Below are 25,490 nucleotides of genomic sequence, written 5' to 3'. Positions count from 1 at the left end.
CGTGTAAAAGCATACTGTATGCCTTTGTATGGAAAGGGCAGAGAGCAAATCAGCAAGATGGCCTGATTCTTAGCTCAGCAATGAGAAGAATCGGTTGGGAGCCCTGGGTTCTGGCCTCACTGCTGACACTATTCATGCATTTTAGCCAATATTCTAACGCATAGTGCTACGGCTTCAGAAGAAAGATGTGGGAAATGCCTCTGGCCTGAAGCATTGAATCAGGAAGATTTCAAATTCAGAAGACTGGATGTCTTCATTACAAGTATGAAGGTATGCTGATCCGGTATTTAATTGTAGAACTGTGTAAGAACTATATGGTTTGTAAGCTTAGATATATGTTCAGAACTAACAGCTATGTTAACTCTCCATCAGTCTCACTCCTGACAAAACAGAATATTCACACATTTCAGACCGCTTTTTCCTAATTGGCTTCACAGTGGAATTTGATCATAAGAAAAGTGTAAATTTTGAAGATGTGAAAGACCATTAATCTACAAACAAAAAAGTCTTATAGAGACATACATATATAAATACACACACACACACACACACATATAGAGAGAGACTTTTAGAGAGAAATGGCCGTGATGGCTTATAGGCCTAAGAATAAGCTGTATGGAACACAATAAGGAATGTTGCACGTATTTCTTCCTACTGTAAATCAGGCACCTTGGGAAGGAGTACTGAAGAGCAGCTGTTGTTCTCTCAGGCTTATCCACAGTATGTCTTTTATCTTCAGCCTATAACACAGAGATAAGATCTTTATTATCAGTGCAAATACACAGCAAATTTTACCATTAAAAGTAACCTAACAACTGTATGTGACTGAGCAGTTCTACAAATCTTGCATCTTTTCTGAGAAACTTTGGGTAAACTGAGAAACATGGCAGCAAAGGGTCATCAGCACTGACAAACATCTAAAATTTTAACCAGTAGCAACAGGAGCTGTGGAAGATTTCCCCCCGACAAGTCAAGGTCAAGGTCAAAGTAGATTTCTCTAAAACCCAGAGGGGGTCAGGTCACCAACAAGAATAAAATTCAGTATGCAGAAACAGGAATTGGCACTCGTGATCACATCTCTTGAGCTGCTTGGATAAAACAGGTAGAAGGTAAAGTTGCTGACTGCCTGCATTTTAAATGATAATACCCTGAAAAAGGCCACTATAAAGCTACACAACTTACTGTGGTAGCTTTTACAACAGCCAAAGTAAAGTTTAAATGCGACAGTGTTGAAATGCAGTCACAAGTTCTTCATGGAACTGGAGTGAAGCCTCCCAAATAGTCATTTAACTTTTAATGAGGTCAACTGCAGATGCAGATCAATTCAGGTTCAGCCACTGTACTATTTTCAGCAAAGCTATAAGCACATGTTATCTCTCATCTCTCTCCTCAAAAGAAAAAAATAATTATTTGCTTTATTAAGCCAAAGACATGAAGAGTCTGAACTTGTAGTCCTTACTCATGAAGAAAGCCTCTAGTTATTCAAGTCATTCTCTTACGTTTGATGGGACTGTTCATTAAGGACTGGCTGTCTGTAGACTGGCTGCAAGATAGAGCACAAAATAAGAACCTAACTTCTGACTGAACTCTTGCCTGCAAGAATGAGCATGAACCAAGTCAAAATATCTTCAGATCTGAAGCCTAAGAAATATTTCATGTCTTTTGCATGCTCCCCTCCCAAATATGATGGCATTCCATTTCATCTTTAAAATTCAATAATCTTAAAACATCAAATACTAAGGCAATCTCTGAAAGGCCAAATAACCACTCAACTGTGTTCAAATGCCACAACACTTAGCACTACAAATCAAAATGACAGATGCAAACACTTTTGTGATTGCCAAAAGGCCTGGTATTAGGAGCAGGTAGAATTTGAAGCAGTGTGATTGTTCTTTCAAGAATTCCAGATACATAAAGCAAGACAGAAAGAAAACATTAGCAAGGAAAACTTCACAGCCCACTGGTTTGGGTGCTTCCTCAAGGAAAGAGACTCCTGAATTCCAGTTCCTCTGTCCAGAAGTTATTTATACTATCTGTCCAAAGTAAAAATAAAGAAAGACTCCTTGAAACAGAGGCACTTTCCTTTGGTGAAAAATAATGCACCAATTACATATACCCTTATCAGCTATCTAAGCATATTAGTACATTTGTAGAATTGTGCAAAACAAAAACTTCAAAAAATTTTGTAATATTTTAAGACCTCTTCATATTCCTCAATATTTTTTCTTACTCCTTCAGCTCATTCTTCTGAAATTACCTCTCCCTCCACAGAATTAATTCATGTGATGACAATTAAGAAAACTGTCAGTTCAGTTGTATACTGTTGTGGCAGAGATGAAATAGGTACTCCAAAATGATGGTGAAGTACAGGTGTAGTAAGAGTATCCAGATGAATGATAGATTGTGCTTATATTACCTTCGCTGTGGTCTTCTGATGTTCAGTCATAGCTTTTCTGTCAGATGCTTTGTCTGCACAGGGAAAGCTACAAAATTTTGAGATGCATTAGATCTCTAAGAAGGCTACTTTCAAAATATGCAGGATGAGAACTGCAGTACCACCATGGGAATTCAGACATTCAATTCCCATCAATTAAAAAGGGGTCTAGCACTAAAACATCTTGGGCAGTTTAGAAAATTTCAGCTAGGCTTCCGTTCACATAATAACACTGAGTTACAGTTAATTTTGAATGATGATAACAGCCATACACTGGTGATCCAAATCCAGTATCTGTCTGCATGGCTACATAGTTATAAAATAATGGTTCAGAGTCGGGAATGGAGATGCGCTAGGAAAGTATGTGACCCACAGCCAGAAAATAAACAATTGCAATATGGAGCATAAGTTATTTTAATTGCAGTCTTAAGAAATTCAGAACAGATGGAAGAAAATAACCGAACGTAGTAAAGGAGAAGACTGTACTTTTGCAACTTTTGTTATAACATGAAGGAGAATAAAATGAGTTAAAATAGAGGTTTTGAACGCCTCCTTGTTTGGGAGGACTCCCAAACAAAAAGTTAACTTACATATTTTACACAAGCTCCACTGCCCAATGCAAAAAATAAGTCACATATTAAAAAATAGTCGACACTTTCAAGAACAACCACCAAGATCATGAAAAGCTAGCATCCAGCTATTTACACGGACTGATACAGAAAATCCTGATTCATTAGTCCACACAATCAGATTCAGTTATCAACAGTTCATTATGTTTTATAAAAAAATTCCAGTTAAAGATCTTTAATACTCTTTGCTTATTTAAAGATGTAGTACAACTATCTAGTTAATGGGAAAGGCTGAGTAAAGAGAATCTAAAATCCACTCCTTTCCACATTTTAGAAACTTCAGGAAGAAACTTCATCCACTAAGATCTCAGTCTTCTGAAAACTGGCATCTATAGCTGTTTGAGCAAGCAAAAGAATGTAATTTTTTTTTTCTTTTTCTTAAACGGTGAATTGTTGGGAGAGAAAAAGAGTGTTGTCCAATTCATACACAATAGCATAATAGCCTAAGAATTAAGTTATTCTGTTTTTTTCCTCAATAACAGTCTCGAGAGCAGAAAATTTTATTTTCCTCAAAATGCAGAGACAGATTCCTTTTTTCTGTCTTCTTTTTGTGTTTCTTTCTGCACATGAGAACAGTTTCAGTCAGGGTGTAGCCAAGCTGGCTTATGCTCTAGTGGCAAGATAATTTCTTAGGTTTGTTATCTGCCCTCCTGCAGCTACAATTGGTCTAGAATCAAGGTGTCCTGCTTTGTGCAAGGACATAAAAAGAGTTAGACATGCAGGCAGCAAGGACACAAAAAACATCTCTTTATGAAGTAGCATCAGGCAAAACAAAACAAAACAAAACTTGTTTAATTTACTAAGAAGTTCAATGCAAGAGAAGGACATAAATTTTGTACAAAAGATGTCACACTGCACACATCTAAGGCATTTAAATTAATAAAACGGCAATGAAGAGGTACATTCAAGAGTAAAAAAAATTACTTGCATGAAATACTAATTAATGAATTGGAGAGTATGAGACTATGGGGCAACGCAAGGAAGACTTATAATAAGCTAACAGTGGTAATTCTTTAGAAGACAGAAAGCCCAACCACAACACCAGGGAGAGCAGAGTAAAGAAGAGAGAAAGAATGACTCTCCTCAGCACGTGTGGGATCCCACAGTTTGGATTTAGTGTCGCTTTTTGTCTAACTTAACCTGTACCGATGAAACTAGTTGACCAGGTAGAAGACAATAAAATATATCAGCAGAAGAAAAAGAAAAAGAAAAAGGAAAATTACATTCTGTTGTAGCTTCTGCTAGGTATATTCTGGAATAATTTCAGGATAATTTTTCTGATTTTATACCTATGCAAATGAGAGCAAAATTTGTTGCTTTTCTGAAGAGTCTGTTATGGTAACGGCTAAATTCCACAATTTCAAAATAAGGTTTTAATCTCTGTACCTGATTACATCAGTCTGTGTTTCAGCATCCACCTGCTGCTTACGGCGATTTTTCCTTTTCCTTCGAGCAGGAGTATAATACCTGTACTGTGAAAGGAAGGATTTAGCATCTGATATTAAGGTGCGTGGAGTAAAAGGTTTTCGGCTATCAGTAAAGAAGTCAGAGTGCCTGTCTAAAAGATCTCCGCTGTACGTTTTGGAGTTAGCTTCTTGATGCCTCTGGGAATGACTGACGCCCACAAAACTATCAGTGGAGCAACTGCACGAAATTCCAGACTGTTTTCTTAGAGGCCTTGAGATACTGACACTCGAGCTTGAGTTAGAGGCATTAGATGTATTCCGAGAATCTTTTCTGGCATATTTTACAGGACTGGAGTGAACCAAGCCATGCTCGCCAGGAGGCGACCGTGTTCTAGACAAGTACTGTGCCCGCTGAGCGCAGGGGAAGAGATGGTCGTGGTCTTCTGCTTCTAAGGAACTCTAGAAGAAATTAAAACAACATTTAATTGTACTGCAGGTTTCCCACTTTGCTCACGTTGGTGCTCACATTATTATTGTTACCAGCTTGGAGGTACTTTCTATGAAAAGATTTTCCATTTTTGTAATGTCAAACTGGTTTCAGACCAGCTCCAGCAGCTCCAGCTAAAAGATTTTAACATCTAATCATTGGAAATAAGAGGGTGATAAGAAAATGATTTGCTTCAGTACCAAAACATGGGTGCTTTGTTATAAAATATTGATGGCTATATCAAACTAGGAGCATCAATCATTTTTGTCCAAAGGCTCTACAGGTTTTTTAAAGTCAAGGAACTAATAATGCATTGAGGCAGATTATCTTATCTGGGTATGCTCTCTGTGTAGTGCTCATGCAAAGTAAGGTAAATAGACATTATCCACAATTATCCTGCTGAGCAGTTCATACTATGAAGATTCTGTTTTAAGTGTGGAGTTGGTGCCTCTCTTTCCAAATCCTCTCAGCTCCAAAGCACATCACATACCCGCCACCTTTGTAAGATGCATACTCTGTAAGGAGCACTGCTCTCTGATGCAACAGGAGCACTACTGCAACGTGGTTTAGGACACAGAATAAGAAAACTATAACTAGCTGCTCACTGTCAGTATGACTCTCTTCATCTTCTAGGTGGGAGATGCATATCTTTGCTAGGGCTGTACAAATACAGGACCACACCTCGCATAATGGAATACTGCTCCATGAGGAACGTCCTAATTGCTACAATAATACAAATAATCATAATGCAATCCAGCAGAGCCAGTCATGTTTATATCCTATTCTCCTTTGGGTTTCTGAACCGAGCAGCTACTTAGGTAACTGTACAGCTTCCCCTCTAACACTCCAGAAAGCCAACAGGGCAAGTACTTAGCTTATTGCAGTTAAACAGGACAGAAACGACCTGCTGAGTTTACAGGCAGATTATCTTGGATTTCAGGTGATGCTGGAGAAAAGGTATTACTGCTCCTGCTTCTCAAACTGTTCAGAGTTCAAAAGTGTACTTCAGTTCTTACAGGAAAATTCATATTCTATTATAATGTTACTTCCAAGGAAACATTTAAAAGGCCACTAGTTAGACAACAAACCAACAGAGACAAACTAGCAGTAGGTAGTAGTATCACCGCAGTAAGGTGTAGGCAGCGTATGGTTCAGATTAAAACTGCGAACCAGCCCACTCCTCACCAAAAAGAAGTAAAATCTTAGTCTATTTTATATGCAGGTTTAAGTCTGGGTATCAGACTCGGTAAGAATGCCTAATTGCAGCTTTCTGTGACAACGCGTTGGGCATAGGATACCGGGAATTAAAACCATCCCAGCAAATCTCACTGACATGGGTGACAAAATCAAAACAAAATGGGAACCCTTACAGTAAAAGCTTACCTATGCATGTTTTTTAAAGTCTTGAGTAGACTAAAATGTAGTGAAATGAAGCACTGCAACTAATCTTGAGTGTGGTTTATAAGGAGAAAGCCAAGTATACCAGTGAGCAGTGATGACCAGGACCATAATTCTGCTTTATGGAAGACCATGAGGAATTTCCCAACAAGTTAAATTTTAGTTGGGCTGAGTCTAATAAGAAAGGTTACGTTAATACCAGAGATAAAAAAACCAGTTGATATCTAAAACTAAAATGTGAAAACTAATTCTATCATTAAGAAAGGTTAAGGAATAACTACTTTGGAAGGACCATGTTGTTTTTTCTGCTTTCTTAAAAAAATCTTAATGCTTAAAAATTCAATATTATTCCTGAATTGTATTGTGACACTGTGGCAAAGACAAGTAAGATCCAAACACGGTTAAATCTAAGCTACATTTGAAGCTCTTTTATTTTGGGTAAAATGAGAAAGAGCAGTTCAATAGAAAGCAATTTTATATCTGTCCTAAGAGAATTTTACAAAATTTGCAAGTTCAAAGCCTGAATATCTGGACAGTGAATGTGTGCTGGTAAATTTGCTTACACTGTGCCTGTGAATATTTAGGAAACACCTTAGCACAACAGCTGTTATGTATTCTTTTCCTAAATCCTTTGAGATGAATTGATCTTAGAATACCGCCAGCCACTGACAATTCTGTTAATCAGTGAGAGGGGTGCATGACATGTTATGATTTCCAAGGACAGTCATACTGCAGAGTTAGCAAATGAAACCACAAGTCTAAAAATAAGCAAAATTTTGTTTAAACTAATATATTTTATCCATATACATAACTATTTAATGCAATGCAAGTTCTGTTACATACAACTATATGATGGAGAAAAGATGACTCATACTGTGTGTACTCAAACTGCTTAGCAGTATAACTCCAAGAGACAGCGTTTGCACCTAGGTCCTGGAAGAGTGAGGGAGAGAAGCCGTGAGGACAGAGTTATTCTGGAAAATCTCATTGCACACTATGCAATCGGCATATGGCAAAACCCAGTTCAAAACCGATAGCTAACAAACCCAAATCAGTTATGTTCATTTTTAACTAACTGGTGAGGCTTTTTAAAATAATGATTTTATTGTTCCTTACACTCAGGCAGTGCATACAGCTCCACATCAACCACTTCACTAAATGCTGTAAAACTTAAATGAATGTATACAAGTAGAAGGGTATATGTTCTAAGAAGAAAATGCAATTTCTAAAGCCAATTAAGTACCAGATTTTTAAAAACCCTAAAGTTTAGGTTCAGCTGACATAGAAATTAACTTCTTGATATACTTCCACCATCTGCACAAAGAACAGGAAGAGAAGGGGAGACTTACACAGGACATATGGCATACATAAATCACCGAAGTGATAAAAGAAGGGAGAAAAACAAACACATTTACATAGAATAACGTGTTCCATTCATCTCTGCATTGTGCTTCTGTCAAATAATTAAAAACTATTAAGTAGTAGTGCTACATCACTGAAGTCACTGAAGGATGAGCTCCCCTACAGAAAGCTGCTTAAAAATATGCTGGAATGTGCATTTATTTATGACATATTACATTAACTGCCAATTGTAAAGATTCACCAGCAGCCTATCCTGCACTTACAGCTAATCCATGCGAAAATTATTTTATGAGAGGCAATCATACAAAAATGGATTGAACGGTTTTCCAGTTGCTCTTTATTGCTTGAATGCAGGAGAAACCTGGAGAAAATCCTCAAGAAATCTTCACTGTTTGAAAACAATCAGATAATTAAGATGTGGGTTAAAGCACAGGTGTGTGATTTTCTCTACCAGTGAGGTGCAAGAAGGGAATGACTACCTGCGAAAGGGGAAAACGAAAGTACTTATGGGAAATTTGCAAGATAATCAGTAGTGGTTGTGAGGTCTTTGAAATCCCCTGTTGTGGGGAGGAAAAAAAAGAAAAAAGAGGAAGTTGGAAATTTTTGTACTTTTCTTGAAAATTCATAACACTCACTAACCTAGTATTGGTCTAAATACAGAAGCATATAAAAGCCACGTAACTATATATTAGACCTAGAAAAGGCCTAACTTGACCCAAATATACTATTATTTCCCACATATATATAGAGTGCATATAAAATGTATGTTTATATATGTACATTGTATACATAGTAAATATATGTAGATTTTCTACTCTATCATTTAATTTTTAAAAAAGATGTTTTCAAAAGCTACAAGCAATATGACTTGGCTACATATGATGCATTTTCTCATAACACTTTACTCTTATTGCTTGAATCTACACCATTCCATTTTTTTCCCTTCCAGAATTCCTTGATATTTTAAAAGAAAACTAAAGATTATGAATAAACATTTTGTGTCACACTGTAAATACGAGAAATATGAAGAGTAATATTGAAACATTCAGTTGGTTTTCCATGAAAGTTAGATCACAGAATACATTGCTGCCACACATATTTCCTTTATCTTCCCACACAATAATTTTCTCCCAAATAGCATAGACCTATCTATGCTATTCCAGTGCCCAAAAATATGCATATATGCTGACGCCTAATGCAAAGAACTAATTTTTTTTTTAGTTAGCTGAGCTGAAATAAGCTGTTCTTGATAGTGTCTCATGTGAGCCAACTTAATTTTACTACTACAGCATAATTAAGTGCTGAACTGATAACTTGCAGTAACAATGCCAAACAAATGGCTGTGTTAGCAAGTAGTATAATAAGGCTTATCAGTGTAATTGCTTGCATATCAAATAGTTGCAATGGTAGCTCAGCACTATGGAAAACAGATAAGACTGGAAAGCTTCAGAATCCACCTATATAGATGTTTTGAAAAGCAAATTCCATATCCCTTGGTTTGTATTATAAACAACGCAATTTTTGTTGCATATTTTTATTCTCAATTATTAGAATAGTTCATGGAGCTGCAATATAAATCAGACTTTAGAAGCTTCTGTAACTGTATGATGACTGGTGCCACACAATACCTAAAATAAAAAAAGAATTTTGATGTTATGGGTTATGGGATGTGCCTTGGATCCATTTGAGCTGATCTTAACACAAGACAAAGGGAGAGGGTAATTATGGCAATACTCTCATTTTAAGCTTTCCTTATTCTTGAGGAGGCTTAGGGCAATTCTTTTCTTCTCCTCCTCAAATATATTGTAAGATCAAGTAGCTAAGATAATAACTAGACAGTAGAACTGTAAACTACAGCTGTGTTAGTGTCAATCTTGAGATGCACTTCAAGTACTGAGAAAGAAGAAGGTGTTCTGAAAATGTCATCCTGGAGCAAAACCTCATTGCCTGAACAGGTGGGCAGTACAGCAGTTGGGTGCACAAAGAAAAACATCAGGAACAAGGAACTACGTTGGTGACTTCAAAAAGATTTTACGGAGAGTCAGATAATGCTGTTTGCCTGCAATTAAGGTTTCAGAAAATTATCGGTACTCCTCTTTTTGTGTAGGTAACCTAACTTTAAGCAAGTATAATCATTTTCTTTTCTAAACTCTATCTACAAAAACATCAGAGGTTCAGCTGGAAAAAAAGAAAGATAAAAGCATTCCTATCAATACAAGGAAGATGTCTATAAACATACAGTAACACAGACTGAAGGATTTTTAGCTCTGTTCTTCATATACAATTAAACAGATTTTAATTTCATGGAAGTACCACAGCTTTAGATATTAGCACTAGAAAAAATGATAACTGATATAATTTGAAGTCAATCATCTTGACACCTCTCTTACTTTCCAACTTATGTTCCATTCTATTGATTCAATCAACTCTAGTGTGTTTTGAAAGATAAACATTTACTTGATATAATTAAGTAATAATAACCCCATAAAACGGTTTCAGAAATTACACATTTATGCCTAAATTTTATTAGTCACAAAACTGTGATAAATAAAATATTACTTGCAACAAGCTTCCGTAGAAAGAGGATCCTTGAATCCTCATGGAGTTTGTAGAAGTGGAAGTTCAGCCAAAACAGATCAAAGCATAAGGTTGTGAACTGATAGGCAAGAGAAGTAATGTAGAATAGGAATCCAGATTCACCTCAAAGTTATTTTTACTTTCTAGAAATTTAGTTTCTCATCTCAAAAGTCACTGAGATATCAGCTGCCTTGTAAAAATCAAGCTTGCAAAGCAAAAACTTGCTAAATATATTTTCACAGAAAAGGTCTAAATGCACCTCTTACTGGGGTCACCAAGTACACCAAAATGAATTCAGTACTCAAAATTAATTTTTTTCATACAAACCGGTCTTCAAGTAGACTAGTACAGCTGCTGTCATAAAATGAAATCATACAGACACTTTGAGAGCTATGCCGTTAAAAGACAGAAGCTGCAGTTTTGCAACACATGAGCTTCTGATTCTTTTGGCTTGAGACTATCAGCATTCTTTACAGTTGCTGCTCTCATAACACCCTGCATTTTAAGACGTGAAAAAGGCAAGAGAGAAAATGTACACAAACTTGTGAACAAGCAAGAGCTGTATGCATATAATCAGTTCGCATACTGCCATCAGTAATAACCATTTTGCTCATTCAAAACTATATTCTATTACATTCTTTCTTTTTTGTGGTATTCAGCTGTATAATCTGATGCATTCCTACTTTCATCAAGTAGTCTGACGGCCTGATGTTATTAAGAAGGGACGTTATTGAATATGTCTATGGAAATGTATTAATCCAGACAACTAGTATGAATAGGCGATTGTCATTATGAAGCTAGAAAGGAAATCTGTACTGAATGATCCTGATGAATACATAGTTTTTTTCTTTGATGCTTACAAGGCACTTCTGCTTTTTTCAGTCGTTTACATATCTCATTCTGACAAAACTAATTTGAGCATAATACATTTTCAGAATTTTAATGTCATAACAGTATAATAAATGTTTAAACACACAGCATTTGAGTAGGCAATTCACACAGCCATCTATGCACATGGATACAAAGTTAACAAGGGAGATTGAAAAAAAGTTATTGATTTTTCCTCATCTATACTTCACAAGCACAAGCAGATTGTCACAGCTTTCATTCTGTAACCACGTTCTACAGCTCCGCAAAACTCACATTAGACATTAGGACCTTTCAGGAAAAGTTGTGAAAATAGTTGAAAATGGCAAACTTGGTCAGGTTATTCTCCTCTCATAAGTGGCTTGCAATTAGGCGTACGTTTTTATAGCTTTTGTTGAATTATTTCTGGTTCCTATCACAGAAACAAGTGGGAAATCAGGATGACCTTCTTGTCACTATATCTTAACTTAAGAAATCACAAAATCTCCGAAAACAGGCTGAAACATCAAGCAGTTCTCTGCACTCCAAAAGTGATGCCAACTACACTTAAAATGGTTAAAAGAGAGAATTTACTCTTCAGAGGAGGAGCCTCCCTTCAGCGGACTTCTGGCATGGATTTTTTTTTTTTTTTTAAACCCATGAGCGGTCAGAAATGCCTATTAATAGGATTACCTGAACACACGATGTGAAGTACACAGTTTTGTTCAAATCAGAGACTTCACTCATGGCCAGCTCAATTCAGTTTTTTTTTGCTTCGGAGGCAAGTCATATTGCGTTTCATGCAATTGGACACACAGAATCATCGAGATGAACGTTTAAAAAAACCCAAATAATCTTTGTACAGAAAAATAAAAATTGCAAATCTACGGATTGTATGTGACTACAGCTCTCCATTCCCGGCAGCAGTATTTCCCCCTTGGGAAGACTGCATGCTAGTGGCATTCTATGCATGGATTAGGTAGTATTTCCCAGACTCTGCCTTTTATGTTGTGAGAAAACCACTTCAAGTTATTCATTAAAGTAGTAGTATATGCACTTCATCTGGTGCATAAACAAACCTCTGGACACCCACAGACATGTTTAATCATCCTCAAGCTTTTCAGTCTAAATAAGGCACTAAATATTGTTTTTAAAAATATATATGCACAAACACACACAGACACAATGTGAGCAGCCCTTTCAGCATCAGTATTTGTAGTTTATCATGCTGTTTTGATCAACTTTCACACATGGTGCCATCATTGTTACTTTACATGGAAAAGAGAAGGAGAGTAGCAGAGAAGTAAAGCTGTTCCCAATGCATCTTTATGCTTTCCCTGACCTTCTGCTTGACTGTGAGAAATGAACTACCGTGTCCTTGGAGTAATTTAGTTGCTAGGGATCCCATCCACAGACTGCTCCATTGTGCCATTTGCAAATCAGCCTGCTGGCTAACGTACCACACCGACGTGTCCTGCTGAAGCTAGGGAAATTCATGGTGCACCATAAACACCTATCGCATTTTAACCCACAGCTCTAGGTGAAACACCTTGTTATCTCACTGATCTAAATAGCCTTTTTAAAATTGAGAGATTAGAATGAAAGTCTGTCATGAAATCTAGGTAAGGACAGCAGAAACAAGTTCATTACATACGATAGTAGACTCTCACATTACAGTAACTTCCTTTCATAACTAGATATTACAGGTAAAGAATTTACTGGTTTTGTGCATTTAAACCTTTTTGCAAAACAGTCAAAGAGCAGGCCAGTCGCATACAAAAAGTATTCCAGGTAATCAGTCTCTTAGTTAGCTCAATGTGTCATGTAACACCCTGACTAGATCACAGAGGTTGTAAGAGATGTAAAACATACATTATTACATATTTTAGAGAAAATATTTTTAGTCTTTTTTCATTATGCACAAAGCACAGCCTCAACTGAAAACAGTTTCTGTGCTCTACTGCAGCATTACGTAATCATAAATTATGTAAAAAAAATTATGTGAAATTATGTAAAAAATAAAGAGTAAGAAAATAAATATATCAGACTTATCAGAATGCATAAAAACTGAATGCTAATAAATTAAGCTTTTTGAAAATGGAAAGTCAGGTGCATGAATCAAAGCTCGTTACCACATATATAGCCTATAATCCACTCAGGCATTGACCTTGCCAGAGTTACAAGGGTTATTATACATATAGGTTACTCTTAGCTTGGTATACTTTTTACAAGAGCCACACTTTATCAGGCAAGAAATTACGCATTATGAAAGTCATGCCTTTAGCTTTTGCATTCCTGTGTTTTAATGTAATGGTGGCAGAGTCAGGAAAATTCTACTTGTGTTTTATTCTTACATTCCTCCTATAATGTTATAAAAAGCTCATTCCACAATGTGCACCACCCTGGAAATCTGGAGTGTTCCAAGATTAAGTCTCATCCCATCCCATGAACCTCCTAAGTCAACAGTACCATTTCTGCAGCAGTTCCACAAACAAAGGGTGTACAGTTAGCTTTTTTCCCTAATGGCAACAGTGATATCAATAATGCGATTGGATTACTTTCTGTGGCAAAAATTTGCTCTATTATCATAGCCTTTAATAGGCATCTTTAGAATTTGCTTTTATAACTCACCCACTGATATATTCGGATGGCTAAAAAAATAAATTTAGAATGATTAAATCACTTTAACGATGCATTAGAAGATATCTGATCAACGAAGTAGAATTCTCCGTCGGTGTGTCAACAAGTATAAGAAATCAAAACGTATTTTGGCAGATGTAGTAAAGGTTAAGTATGGTTTCATTTCTGGCACGGAAACACAGCAGTGTAGTCACTTCCACTACTAACTCTTCTACCAGAAGGCCCACTTAAAGAGATTTTCATACATTAATGCTTTTGTTTACACGCCATTGAAAAAAATTTGCAAAGCCAGCAATATAACTGTTAATAATTTGACTAACATAGTGCCAAATAGTATTTTGGTGAAGATTACTATTTGCAGATGTAAAATTAAAAAAATACCAACACAGAAGCAAATGAAGTATTTAATCCCAAAGAATACATTACTTTTTGATGTGTTGTCCAGCATTAAATCGGCAAGTCTTCCAAGATCACTTTCTAAAGTACCCTTGTCTGTTGATACCTTGACATGCACACTTAAACGCACAGTTTGTTGAATTACACCCTGTGGCTAGCAAAAATAAGGCGAGATGCAATTTCTGTTGGCACAACAGAACCGACACTGTCGGGACAAACGTTGATTAGCAAAACTAGGACAGATATTATTTTAGAAGGACCTTGTTTTGGAAGTGATTAAAATAAAGGAAAAGAGTGACAATTTGTTAAATTGTTATATCACAGGCCACACTTACATCTTTTCATTCTAAAACCTCAGAATTTATATAGTAATTAGAGACATCTTTTAAGTATACTACTTGGTTTTGCCATAAAATAATTTAAGGGGCAGCCTTCTGCTTCCCAACCCCTCAAAAAAAAATCAGCACCTGTCAATATTCAGAAAATAATGGGGAAGGAGAAAAATGGTGATACTAAAAAATAAACTCTTCATTTTAAATATGACATTTTCTCCCTTTTCTTATGTAGGCCTGTGCTTTCATCCATAACTAAGAGTCATGCACCAAATTTAAAAGTAATATTCTTTCTGCACTCCAATAAGGTCATACTCAAATTGCCTGCTACAGAAAACAGCCACACAAAAAGAAACTATTGAGTTTTCTGCATTATTTGAAAGTGTACTCTAGCTCTTCAGATATTTAAGTAAGATATGAAGTATTTAGTGTTAAAAATCAACAGAGTTAAAATAGCAGTCTTCCTTAAGTTGCAATTCCTCCTTTACACTAATGAGTAAGATAAATAGCATGAATGAATTATACTATTTATGTATTACTTGGAAACATATGCCATACATCTTGGATGAAGTGCTGGCTAAAGTAAGTGAACCTATGAATATAGACAGCAAAGTTTTCACTCATTATGATGATTTATCTTCACTTTCAAGAACTGCAATCTGAAGGGGTAGTTTACTGTAATGAATTAAGTTTATTTTCAAATCAGGATTTTGATGATACAGGAAAATATAAAAGGATCTCCATTCTTCTGCTAGGAAAGTTAAGGATTAGAGTTCTCCTGGTAGGGTGCTCTGCAATGAGAGAGAGGACGCGGGGATCTGATCTGAGGTGAAAGAGAGGGTGACAAGAGTTTGGATTTAGCACAGGCACTATTTATCCAGATACCTGCCATCCCTGTCAGAAGGCTGAGATGTGCATTTAGCGTTGGGCACACACCAGGAAGACTTCATGGCGCTCCCTGTCGATTTTCTGCTGTTTGAAAGATGCTAGCCCTCCCTGTAGAGCCACTGCCACAGTACTGGTCGGCTCTCATAATGGGAAGCTACTAATAAGAGTTCCTAGGTTGGAGAGGCAGCTATGGGGATCGTCATTGCTGCTGCATGTCCTAGACTTGAGCGGGGAGCTCCCGGTGATCCACTCACAGAACAATTAGTATATGAGCTGTATGCACGCATGAAAATTATTTCCACCTGAGCAACAAGATATCAGTGGTGAGACACAAGCTACACTAGAAAAAACGGGAAGCACAGAGCTCAGGAGGAAACCTAAGGCCAATGTTTATCTTCTTGAATACAGAAATAAAGAAAAAATTCTGCTTGCCTTCTGAAAGAAGGTGATTTGTGTTATGTCCTGTTGTGGGGGAGGTACTTAAATACACAGCAGCATCTCAATATTGAAATCATCTGCTTCACTAACATGTAAATGAAGTACCAGTTCATGATAATCCTTTTTCTTAATCTTTCCAAAATCCCTGAAAAATATGTCAAAACTCCCTGGAGTCCCCTGGAAGTCCATAACAGTTTCCCTAAGGAATGACCAAGCAAGAAGATATTACTCTATAATATCTACTATTTTAAACAAGATTTAGATGTCTACCTTTCCCAAAGACGATGACAGCAGCCTTCCACTCTCTCTTGAGCTGGATCGTGAGGCATTTTTACCCTCACTCATTTCTTTTTCACACCTGGCTAGCTTCTTTTTCATTTTCTCTCTTCTTTGCTGGTCAGCAACTTAGGAAAGGACAAATAAAGTTTATCAGATCCAAATAGAAACTTTTCTCTTTGTTGTAAATGATTTTAAAATGTCATAGGGGTTTCCACTCAGCAAAGTCAGACCATTGTGATACGTTCCACTTCAAACATTCAGCAACTATGAAAAATTACTTTTTTTTTTTTTTTTTTAAAATAGAGGTAAAATTATTAGAGTATGCTGGTAGCTGAAGCTAGACAATATTTCACAACTATTACAAAACTACACAGAAATTCCAGGACCAGTACTGTTAACAGAGTAAGCTGCTTGAAAATTCACAAGTCTGCACTCAGACTTACAGAGACAGAACTCCTTTTGCTGAATAGTTGGGTGAGAGTACAGTTAAAAACATGTGTAATGTGAGTAAATTGGCCGTGTACAAAATTCATGCTCACACCATAGAAGAATAGACAGCGGTTTCCCAAGTACAGAAATACACTGCAAAACAGCATGTTCCTGCCAAGAACATAAACAATGAAGGCAGACACTGCGAAAGGGCCACTGCCAGATCAGGAGGGAAAAAGCTTATCAGTTTACACTGGTCTGCAGTCCAAGATCTTGTTCGCACTACCCCTGTAACACAGATGAGTTAGGTATCTGTGCCATCAGGTACCTCAGAGAAGAGCCCAAAAGGTAAATTTTCTAAGTTTGCTATCAGTTACCTACATCTGATATCTTGCATAACATCATGTAAAGTTTTTGCATGTTGTGAGCACACGGGTGCCACAGATGATGAAATCCGCAAAGCTGAATAATCCAATGGAGGCTGCTCAGAAACATCAATAATTTCATTTCCAAATGGGAATATAAGTAACTCCTCCATAAGTAAGCGCATTTTTGAAGTCAGTATGCACAAAGAAACCTGTTTTACTCTTGACTAGATTTCTCAGACCCAAGTTCATACACTACCGTGTAATTTTGTTTCAGATAGACATATGAGGTTGGTTGATACAGAAACACAGACAGAAAGCCTTCACCGACTCCTTCTTCGGACGCATAATGTATTTAGACTGTACTCTGGTGGACCCTAATCTTCACAAGTATTACTACACTTAATACATGGAAATGTAAATACCTTTGTGGATTGCTGTGGTACACTCTAGCTGAGAACCACAGCGATCTGAGGACTACAGCTCAAGTGAATTTTATAGCAACCTCCAAAATACATTTATCTGCGTACATTAATTCTACATATATTTTAATCTCTGAATTATTTAAGTGTGTGTATTCATTTTATTAAACATTTTAGTCCTTTCAAAACTAGAAACGATTATTTCAGATGTAAAATCCTTGTTCTCATTCCTCAGGAAAATCCCTCTTTCTCTTTCGTTCAATCCTTACAATTGACATGTAAAATACAAAGTAATTGCATTACAGTTGCTGATTTCTTCAGCACATTCCATTAGAGTACTTACTATATAAAATTGCTTTTATTACTGAAAAGCCTTTAGCTAAAGTTAAGTTAAATACTACAAATTTGAATAAAAAAATATGGTTTGAAGGAAACAAATATATTGTACCATTACATTGGTTAAAACTCAGTGTTTGCCTTGCTACACTAAATTATTATGTGGCTATTCTAAATTACTATTATTTCTAATTGCATTTGTCTTGAAGTTACAGCACACTCAGAAATCCGCTAATGGTCAGAAATTTCATATGTTTGAGATAAATAATTACTCAGACTCAGCCAACAGAGGGTTTGTATGTCTGTAAAAAGGCTGTAAAAACACAAGTCTTTCCTACTATTTGGGTAAAAGAGCGAAGTTTGAAACGAGTGTTGAATTAATACCTAGGAAAATATAATGAATGAATTGCAGAGCTCCACAATGCAAAAATACAAGTCATAAAGAACTATAGGTGCCTCATTTTGTAACTGCAAGTAGATGCCTGAAACAGAAATTTTCCTACGCTCAAGTGCTCAGGCGGAAAGTGGATTCATCTAAGACAACACAAGCTGAAACACATTACTGCACGGTCTCCCTATATAACATGGCTTAAGATGAGTTTCTGGACAACTGTGAAGAGGTGAGAATATTAATTCAAAACTAAGTTATTTTGCTTTCCTTATTCTGCTGGTTGCTTTTTAGCTTATACTTTACAGTGGGATTTTTTACCTCTCAAGTGACAGAGGATTGAGACTGAGATTTAACACACCTGGACAGGCACTGTCTTTACTACTGGGGTTCAAAGCTATAAAAGCTAACTTCTGTGGCTCTCCAACATTATTTGCTATTATTATTCTCAGCCAAACCATGCCTTGCGTCTATGCATACAGAAAGAAAGAACAGTAAGCATGCCAGGATGCTATTTTTGGTTGTCAGACTGACTGGGACTACAATCACCTACATGGGAAACGTAAAACCTTTGCCCCACACCAAACATACATTGAGCCCAGCTCAGCTAATCCAGGGTCTGTCCCAAGGCTATAGAGTCTCACACGGGTACCACAAGGCAGAGCAGGCATATGCAAAGCACCTCCCAGAATTTTCAGGCTAGATCTGCTGCAAGAGCTAGGAACTGTAAAAACAGCAAATCCGGAATCAAGAAATTCTTATGCAACAAAGCCAACATAAAGCTAAACAGACAACTCAGTGTAAGTTAGGATAGCCCTGAGGCAGTCAGCAAGCAACACAGACAGGGGCAGAAGCACACACACACACGAAAAAAAAAAAAGCATATTGCCAACCTACCCTTACTGCACATGCCTGTTCCCCAAGCAAAAACTGGAGAATCCAGTCTCTCAGGTTAGCTTTCGCTAGACAGAAACGGTATTGTACAAATGGCCTGAACCTCTGAGGCACTTGTGCCTTTGAGGTACAAGTGTAATTATGACTGAAAGGAGCTGCAGATGCTTAACACTACCGTACAAAATCACATGTGCTACAACTGTGAATATAATAAACACAAAGAATGAGATTGCCATTCAGGGACAAACGTGTATTTTCTCCTTTTTAATACCGCATCTGTTAACTGGATAAGGTTCCTCATCATCCTAGACATCATCTGCTTCAAATCAATCACAGATGTAGTGTCTTTGATTTTCAGTGAGGTTAAATAAACTACGAATTTGACAGGACTGTTGTGGACAAGCATAAAGTAAATATAAACTGAATTCATTACAAGGTACTTAATAATTTCACTGCAAACAGCTTTAACTGTACATTGGCTCAAGAAACCTATCAAATTTGTAAAGTCAAATATGGGGAAAAAAAAATCAAGACTATGTATATATTTTGTTACAAATGAAAGGAAAAAGAAAAACTTTTCTTCATCTCTTCTAAAAAGGAAATACTTAGGTATATAGTATACATTTTATAGATCCAAATTACATGAGTCCCTTAGTTAAGCCTTAATAGAGACTTAACGTTTCTCATTAACTGCTGTGCTGAAAACCACCACGAGGATTTACAGTAAAGAGAAAATACATCAGATTATAAACAAAGTACTGATTTTGTATCTCAGATGAATTCAGAGCCTATGAAACTGAACTCCATAACTTATTCCACCCACTCAAGGAATCTGTTCTGTTAATTCTGTTGGCAAGGAGGGGAAGCATAGGAAAAGCTATAAGTTTGGGAAGCTACCTATGAAGTGCTGACCAATCTAATAAAAAACCAACATTTTTGCCTAAGCAAATACCCTTTTCACAAAGTTTACAGTACACTTACAAAGCAGGGATCATCTCTTTATAATATATTTCTCTGCTAGAGTACTCCTTCTACAGGCTTGATTCTTTTCGCCTTAAGCCTAGGCTGCAGCAATGTTTCCTGACACACACTTAGAATTATAAAACTAATGCCATAAAACCTAGAAGCAGCAAAAAAATGTCATACAAATTGCACTCCTAAGCAGTTTGGAGTGCACTCTACGCATATAAAGACAACATGATTTGAAACGTAGGTGGTCGTCCTTTGCTCTGAATTTCAAATTGCTAAATTTATCATTTATCATATCATGGCACAGTTGGCAGAGTTAACCTTCAAGTTGTTGTATTTTTGATGTAAATAAGCTATGCCACACAACAAAATATTAATTTCAAAATACACATTTAGCTTACAGAACAGCATATCTCAAAAGAATTGTCCAAAACTGACCATTTCTCTGTGGTGTTTTTACTTCAACTGTTCTTACAGTAACGCAGTTCTGGATATTGTTTTCCTTTATGAATTCTCCTAGATAAACAGTGCAAACATCAGCCTCATTTCTGGTGGCCTTGAAATTATCACAGATTAAAATGTTCAGCATATCAGATGTTAACATTACTTTCATAAGCAAGTGTTTCCTTTCATAAGGATTTTTCCTATCCAGCTTCCTATCTCAGTTAGCACAAATCTCCAGTGCATCATTACTTAAACACGTGAGGTGAATTCTCAAAGTCAAATACAGTTTTACCTTTGGGTGCAAAGTTCTGGTTTCTCTGAAGTCTAAATTTAGGTGTATTAACACAGAAATTACAATTTTTGTGATTCTAAGACACGACTCTGCAGTCCTTCCTGACATCTGTTATCAGCGGCACTGTTTGTGAAATAAGGGAGCACTCACCATAAGGAAAGGTGACAGAGGATTTATTAAGGGCTAGAGATTCCTCCAGCCTTGTTTGTATCAAGCAGAACGTTACTCAGAAAAGCAGTGTTTATATCAGTGGGTCCACTTAAGAAATATGATACTACTTGGCAAAGCTACTAGTAGCAGAATCTGGCCGCTGCTAAAGCTTGGAAACGAAGCCTAACAGTGAGACGTGAATCCTTTAGAGGAATTTCAGAAGGGGCTAGAAGCACAGGATTATCCCAAATTTATCCACCTCTGATCCACAAGGGGATCTTGCATACCATCTCGTAGATGCTTCTGCCGGCAGCATGAAGAATACAGAAGCCTGCGCACAGCCTACCGCACCGAAATGGTGAAATGTTGCACCCACACTAAAGAAAGCTTCCAAGCCAACTCAGGTAAACCTTAATCAATGTATTCTAGAGAGAGGTCTGACTGGCTTCTAGGTGGAGTAGGACAACAGGTTTTGGCCAAGGGGCTCACTGGGGCATCCCCCAAGGACAATTTAGACATAGTTTACCAAGCTAATGCTGTGACTAAGTGGAAAATGCATTTTTATTCCAGTTCTGTGGTATGCTAATGGTATTTTGTGAGCCTCAGTAAAAGCGGAAAAAGGTACAACAACAATGAAAAAAAACCCCGAAATAGCGGGCAGATGTTAAAGCTGGGTAAATTCAATTAAAAATCAGGGACACATTTTCAGTAATAAAGGTGATTAACTACTGGAACAAACTACAAAGGGAAATGATGTTTCCTTTATTGCTTGATGTTTACCGATCAAGATTACAAGTCTTTTTTGTTTTTCTGCTTTACTATATTCAGCTTGGTCACTGGCTTCAATATTAGCACAAATGGGTGAAACTTTGGTCTGCTTAACGCACGCTGCCCGATTAGATGATCTCATGTCCTTTTGCAACCACAAATTCTACGAAAAATGTATTTCTTGATGTACTGAACATATTTCTTAAAATTAATCACCTCATAAAAAAAGAAAACTTTTCTGTAGAAGAAACTTTACAGTAAATAACCTTTGTTAAAAGAAATTTAAATTACTATAGTTAAAACTACAGATTGATAAAAATCTTTACACATTGGGTTTTCCTGCTCTCCAGAAATTCAGACTTGAGAAATAGGTTGGACTATCTTTCCAAAGACATATCTGAGTTCTGAAAACATAAGTGTTAGAATTACCTGAGTGTTTCCTTTCAAAGGACTTATTTTAGCTGCTTATAGCTTTTGCTTTCAAAAATGCATGTGTACAGACAACACTCGAGAGGAAAGTTAAAGATCAAAAGCAGGGAGATTTTGTGAAGGATTCCTGTAAAACAGCAACAACTGCAAAATACTGAAGCCTGCTTTTCATAGATCCATCCTTTTCATGGCATAAAGTATGGACAGGGATAATGCAAAATATGCATGTGCTCACCTGAAAAATTCAAATTAAAATACAGAATGATATAAGAATAATCATTTCTTCATATTGCATCTTGAACCTAATCCGTATCCCTCCAAGAACTAATAAACCAAAATTACTGGTCACTCTGAATGCTTTCCCCCTGTCCCCCATTCAAGTTTCATCAGTGCTAAAATAGATTTCTAGTGGGTACCTTCTCAGCATACTTTTTTTTTTTTTTTTTTTTGGTATCGTATCAAAGAGACCTGCATTCCCAAACACTCTGATCACTGGGTTCAAGCTGTACTGTCAATATGCTCTGTGGAAAAACCTCTAAACATATGGGTTGAAAAGTTAGTACTGTTAGAAACCAGACATGTGTAGGAGCAGCTGTCTTACTTGGCATGGCTTTTGTCAAGTTTTCTGGCACAAACTCCACAACTACAGACTTCTAATGGCCACTGGTATCAATCAACATGCTTGGACTAATTCTGAACATAGAAGTTTCACATTTCAAGAAGTTTCACATTTTAACAACTATTTTAAGTCAATAGGGCTGATCTAATACACAAGAACATGTTCACTGCTAGCCCAGTGGCATGGCAGCTTGTCTACTTTGCTGCCAGCTAAGATACCGGGAAAAGAACAGTGGAAACTAAACCCACTTTTAAGGACAGATCGCATTCAGTTGTCCAGGGAGAAAGCCAACTACAGTATCATGTTTAATTCTTAAACACTAATGACTGATTCATGGCAACAACCCCAAAGGGAAATACTCACCTGCTATTTTAGCAGTACATGAAGCACATTCTTAGGTGATGTTTTTTAGCACTATCTGCAGGAATGCTGCTGGTTTGCAACTCTTTATGCTGTTGATAAATCTTAGCATTTCAAACTGAAAATTTACCCAGCCTTCCCAAATCTGTTTTTTGCAATACAGAGGGGAGAAGGAAACCCTAACTGGAATGCAATAAGCAATAAGACAAGGAATAAAAAAAAAAAAAAGGTATTAATATGGTTCACTTGAGGCAATGACAGGCACAGAGTTACTGGGAGAATAAAGCTGTAACCTCCTTATGAAGCACTGACTAGATCTCAGTCACACTGTGGACATTCCTCTGACATTCAGTCAAGCTGATGTTGCATCTGTGCCTGGATAAATTATAAACCCCAACCCTAGCAAGAAAAGAGAAAGCAATTGGTTTGAAAATACTCTAAAAATTTTTTTCCTACTTTCTTTTCAGTACATTTTGAATACTCTCACTACCTGAGCTATTGGTTGTCATCTCCATATAATCTCTTTTATAAGAGACAGAGGAAGAAAACTTATTATCCAGTTGATCAAAGACACTGCAAATGATACCCGGCATTGCGCTTTACATCTGAATGTTAATATTTGTCAGCAATGTTATCACATTACTGAAATCTATAGTTCTTTTTAAAGAACTATAGATGCATAGAACTATAGGAACCCTATCATTCTGGTTTCAGGTAAGAAATCAGTTCAAATAATTTTCAATTTCTTTCTAAACACCTGCAATTTGTAAGATTTACGCAGATACTTTACAGGTGATTAGCACTATAAAGTGACCTTAGTCAGAAAACAAACATACCAAGAAAGCAGATGAGGAAAAAAAAATATATATATATGCATATGTTGAGTATGGACAATTATTAATCTTCAAATTATTTTTATTAAGAAAGAATAATCTAAAGTAAATGGTAAAAATGCATACAGGAAAATCCTGGGCCTACTGCCGTTCAGGCAGTTTTGCTATTGACCTTCTCGGACCCACAATTTCAGCTCTGGTATCTAAAAACCTCATGCTCCATAGTCAAAAATTTGCCTTTTAAAACTGAATTACCAGGATACATACTTTCAGGTGAATTTACTCCTAATCCTGGCAGTGTTCAGATTAGACATCAGGAAAAATCTATTTGCCAGGCAGACACTGTGGCTCTGGAACAGGTTACTCTGGTTGCAGAATCTGCATCCCTGGAGTTTTTCAGGCCTTGGCTGACCCGATCTAGTGTTGGCAAATGTCCTACCTTGAACAGGAAGCTCAAGGAGGAGTAAGTGACCTGTAAAGGTCCCTTTTAACCAACATTTCTATGATTCTAGGGAATAAAGACAGAAGTGGAGCTTCTGAAACATTAGGACAAATGACAGTGCATACTGACTGAGTTGTTGAAGAGAAATCACTAGATAGGAACCTCTATCTGATAGAAGATTCCTCTTCTGAAATGCTAACAGAACCAGCAAGCAAGCCGTAACTTTTAACCTTGTGTCTGGCAAGTGCTGAGAGTCCTAAACGCCAGGGAAATCAAACGCTGAGATATTCTTTCCCTCTCCCAGAGAACATTCTTTCCCTCTCTCTCTCACTAGAGAGCATGAAGAACTTCAGAAAACAAAACCTGAAAACTGGGGGCAGAGACATGATTCTACCTTGAGAACCCACTTTTAGGGAAAAATACAACATTCTTTATTGCTTTTATTAAACAGATTTTTAAAAATGGCAAATTCATTGTCAACTTATAACTGCCTAATTTCTCTCAATGAGAAATATCAAGCAAACACACCATATGTTAGCGCTGAGCTATAACTACAGATAAAAAGCTCTAATCGCATCGAGTATTCAACTTTGGGGGACTGAGAAATAACTCTAACATCTGTTCAAAATTAATCTTGCACTACTAACTAGGATCCCAATCCTTGAGCTATGATGCTCAGCTTCACTTTATAATCAGGCCCTATTTTGGGAGTATGATAAAATTCAATTAATTAACTACTGTCACTCCCAAATCTTAGGCTTTTGAAATATTGAGGGATTTTTTTTCTAATCAAAGGCTTTGGGTTTTTTCCTAGCTTTAAGCTGTTTTCCTTTGTAAACTGGAAACGTCTTTTTCCAGGGCTGTGTTGGTTATATACATGTTCTAATAAAATAAAACACAGCATCAGCTTTTTCCATTCCAATATGAAAATAGGTGAAAGAGCAATTTAGCAAGGATTTAGTGTACCAATTTTATCAAACAGATGGGCAAAAACAAAAGCAGTAACAAAGGTGAAATGTTTCCATCAGCACCTTGTATAGGAGGAGATTAATGTTCTGTCTGTGACCAGAACAGAGTTCCGTAGTCAGACACGGGTCTGAGTAAGACCAACTGGAAGAGAAACATATTGAACTAAGGCTTGTTATCCGAAATGGAAATTTCCTAACTACAGAGCACACCTGCTAGTGTCATGACAATTATCTGCTACGATTAAGGTACTGTTGCTGCCTCCCAAAATG

At 36.8% G+C, this 25,490-nt stretch overlaps 1 protein-coding gene across 10 annotated transcripts in view; it reads right to left on the bottom strand.

Annotated features, from left to right (window-relative positions):
• SPATA7 (spermatogenesis associated 7) overlaps positions 1 to 25,490 on the bottom strand; it is a 46,528-nt gene that overhangs the window by 5,717 nt on the left and 15,321 nt on the right. For 7 of the 10 annotated variants that reach the window (XM_068946741.1, XM_068946742.1, XM_068946743.1 and 4 more), the window contains 4 exons: positions 16,104 to 16,237; positions 4,450 to 4,928; positions 2,417 to 2,483; positions 670 to 740 (listed from right to left, as the gene is read on the bottom strand). In XM_068946741.1, the coding sequence (XP_068802842.1) occupies positions 670 to 740; positions 2,417 to 2,483; positions 4,450 to 4,928; positions 16,104 to 16,237 (751 nt within the window). Of the gene's footprint in view, positions 1 to 669; positions 741 to 2,416; positions 2,484 to 4,449; positions 4,929 to 7,197; positions 7,288 to 16,103; positions 16,238 to 25,490 lie in introns of all 10 variants that reach the window. The other 3 variants (XM_068946739.1, XM_068946738.1, XM_068946740.1) reach the window with 1 other exon arrangement.

The sequence above is a fragment of the Struthio camelus genome, chromosome 5 (assembly GCF_040807025.1).
Source record: "Struthio camelus isolate bStrCam1 chromosome 5, bStrCam1.hap1, whole genome shotgun sequence".
Classification (NCBI taxonomy): domain Eukaryota; kingdom Metazoa; phylum Chordata; class Aves; order Struthioniformes; family Struthionidae; genus Struthio; species Struthio camelus.
Note: the sequence above shows the minus strand (reverse complement) of the source record. Positions and strands in the feature narration are given on the sequence as shown.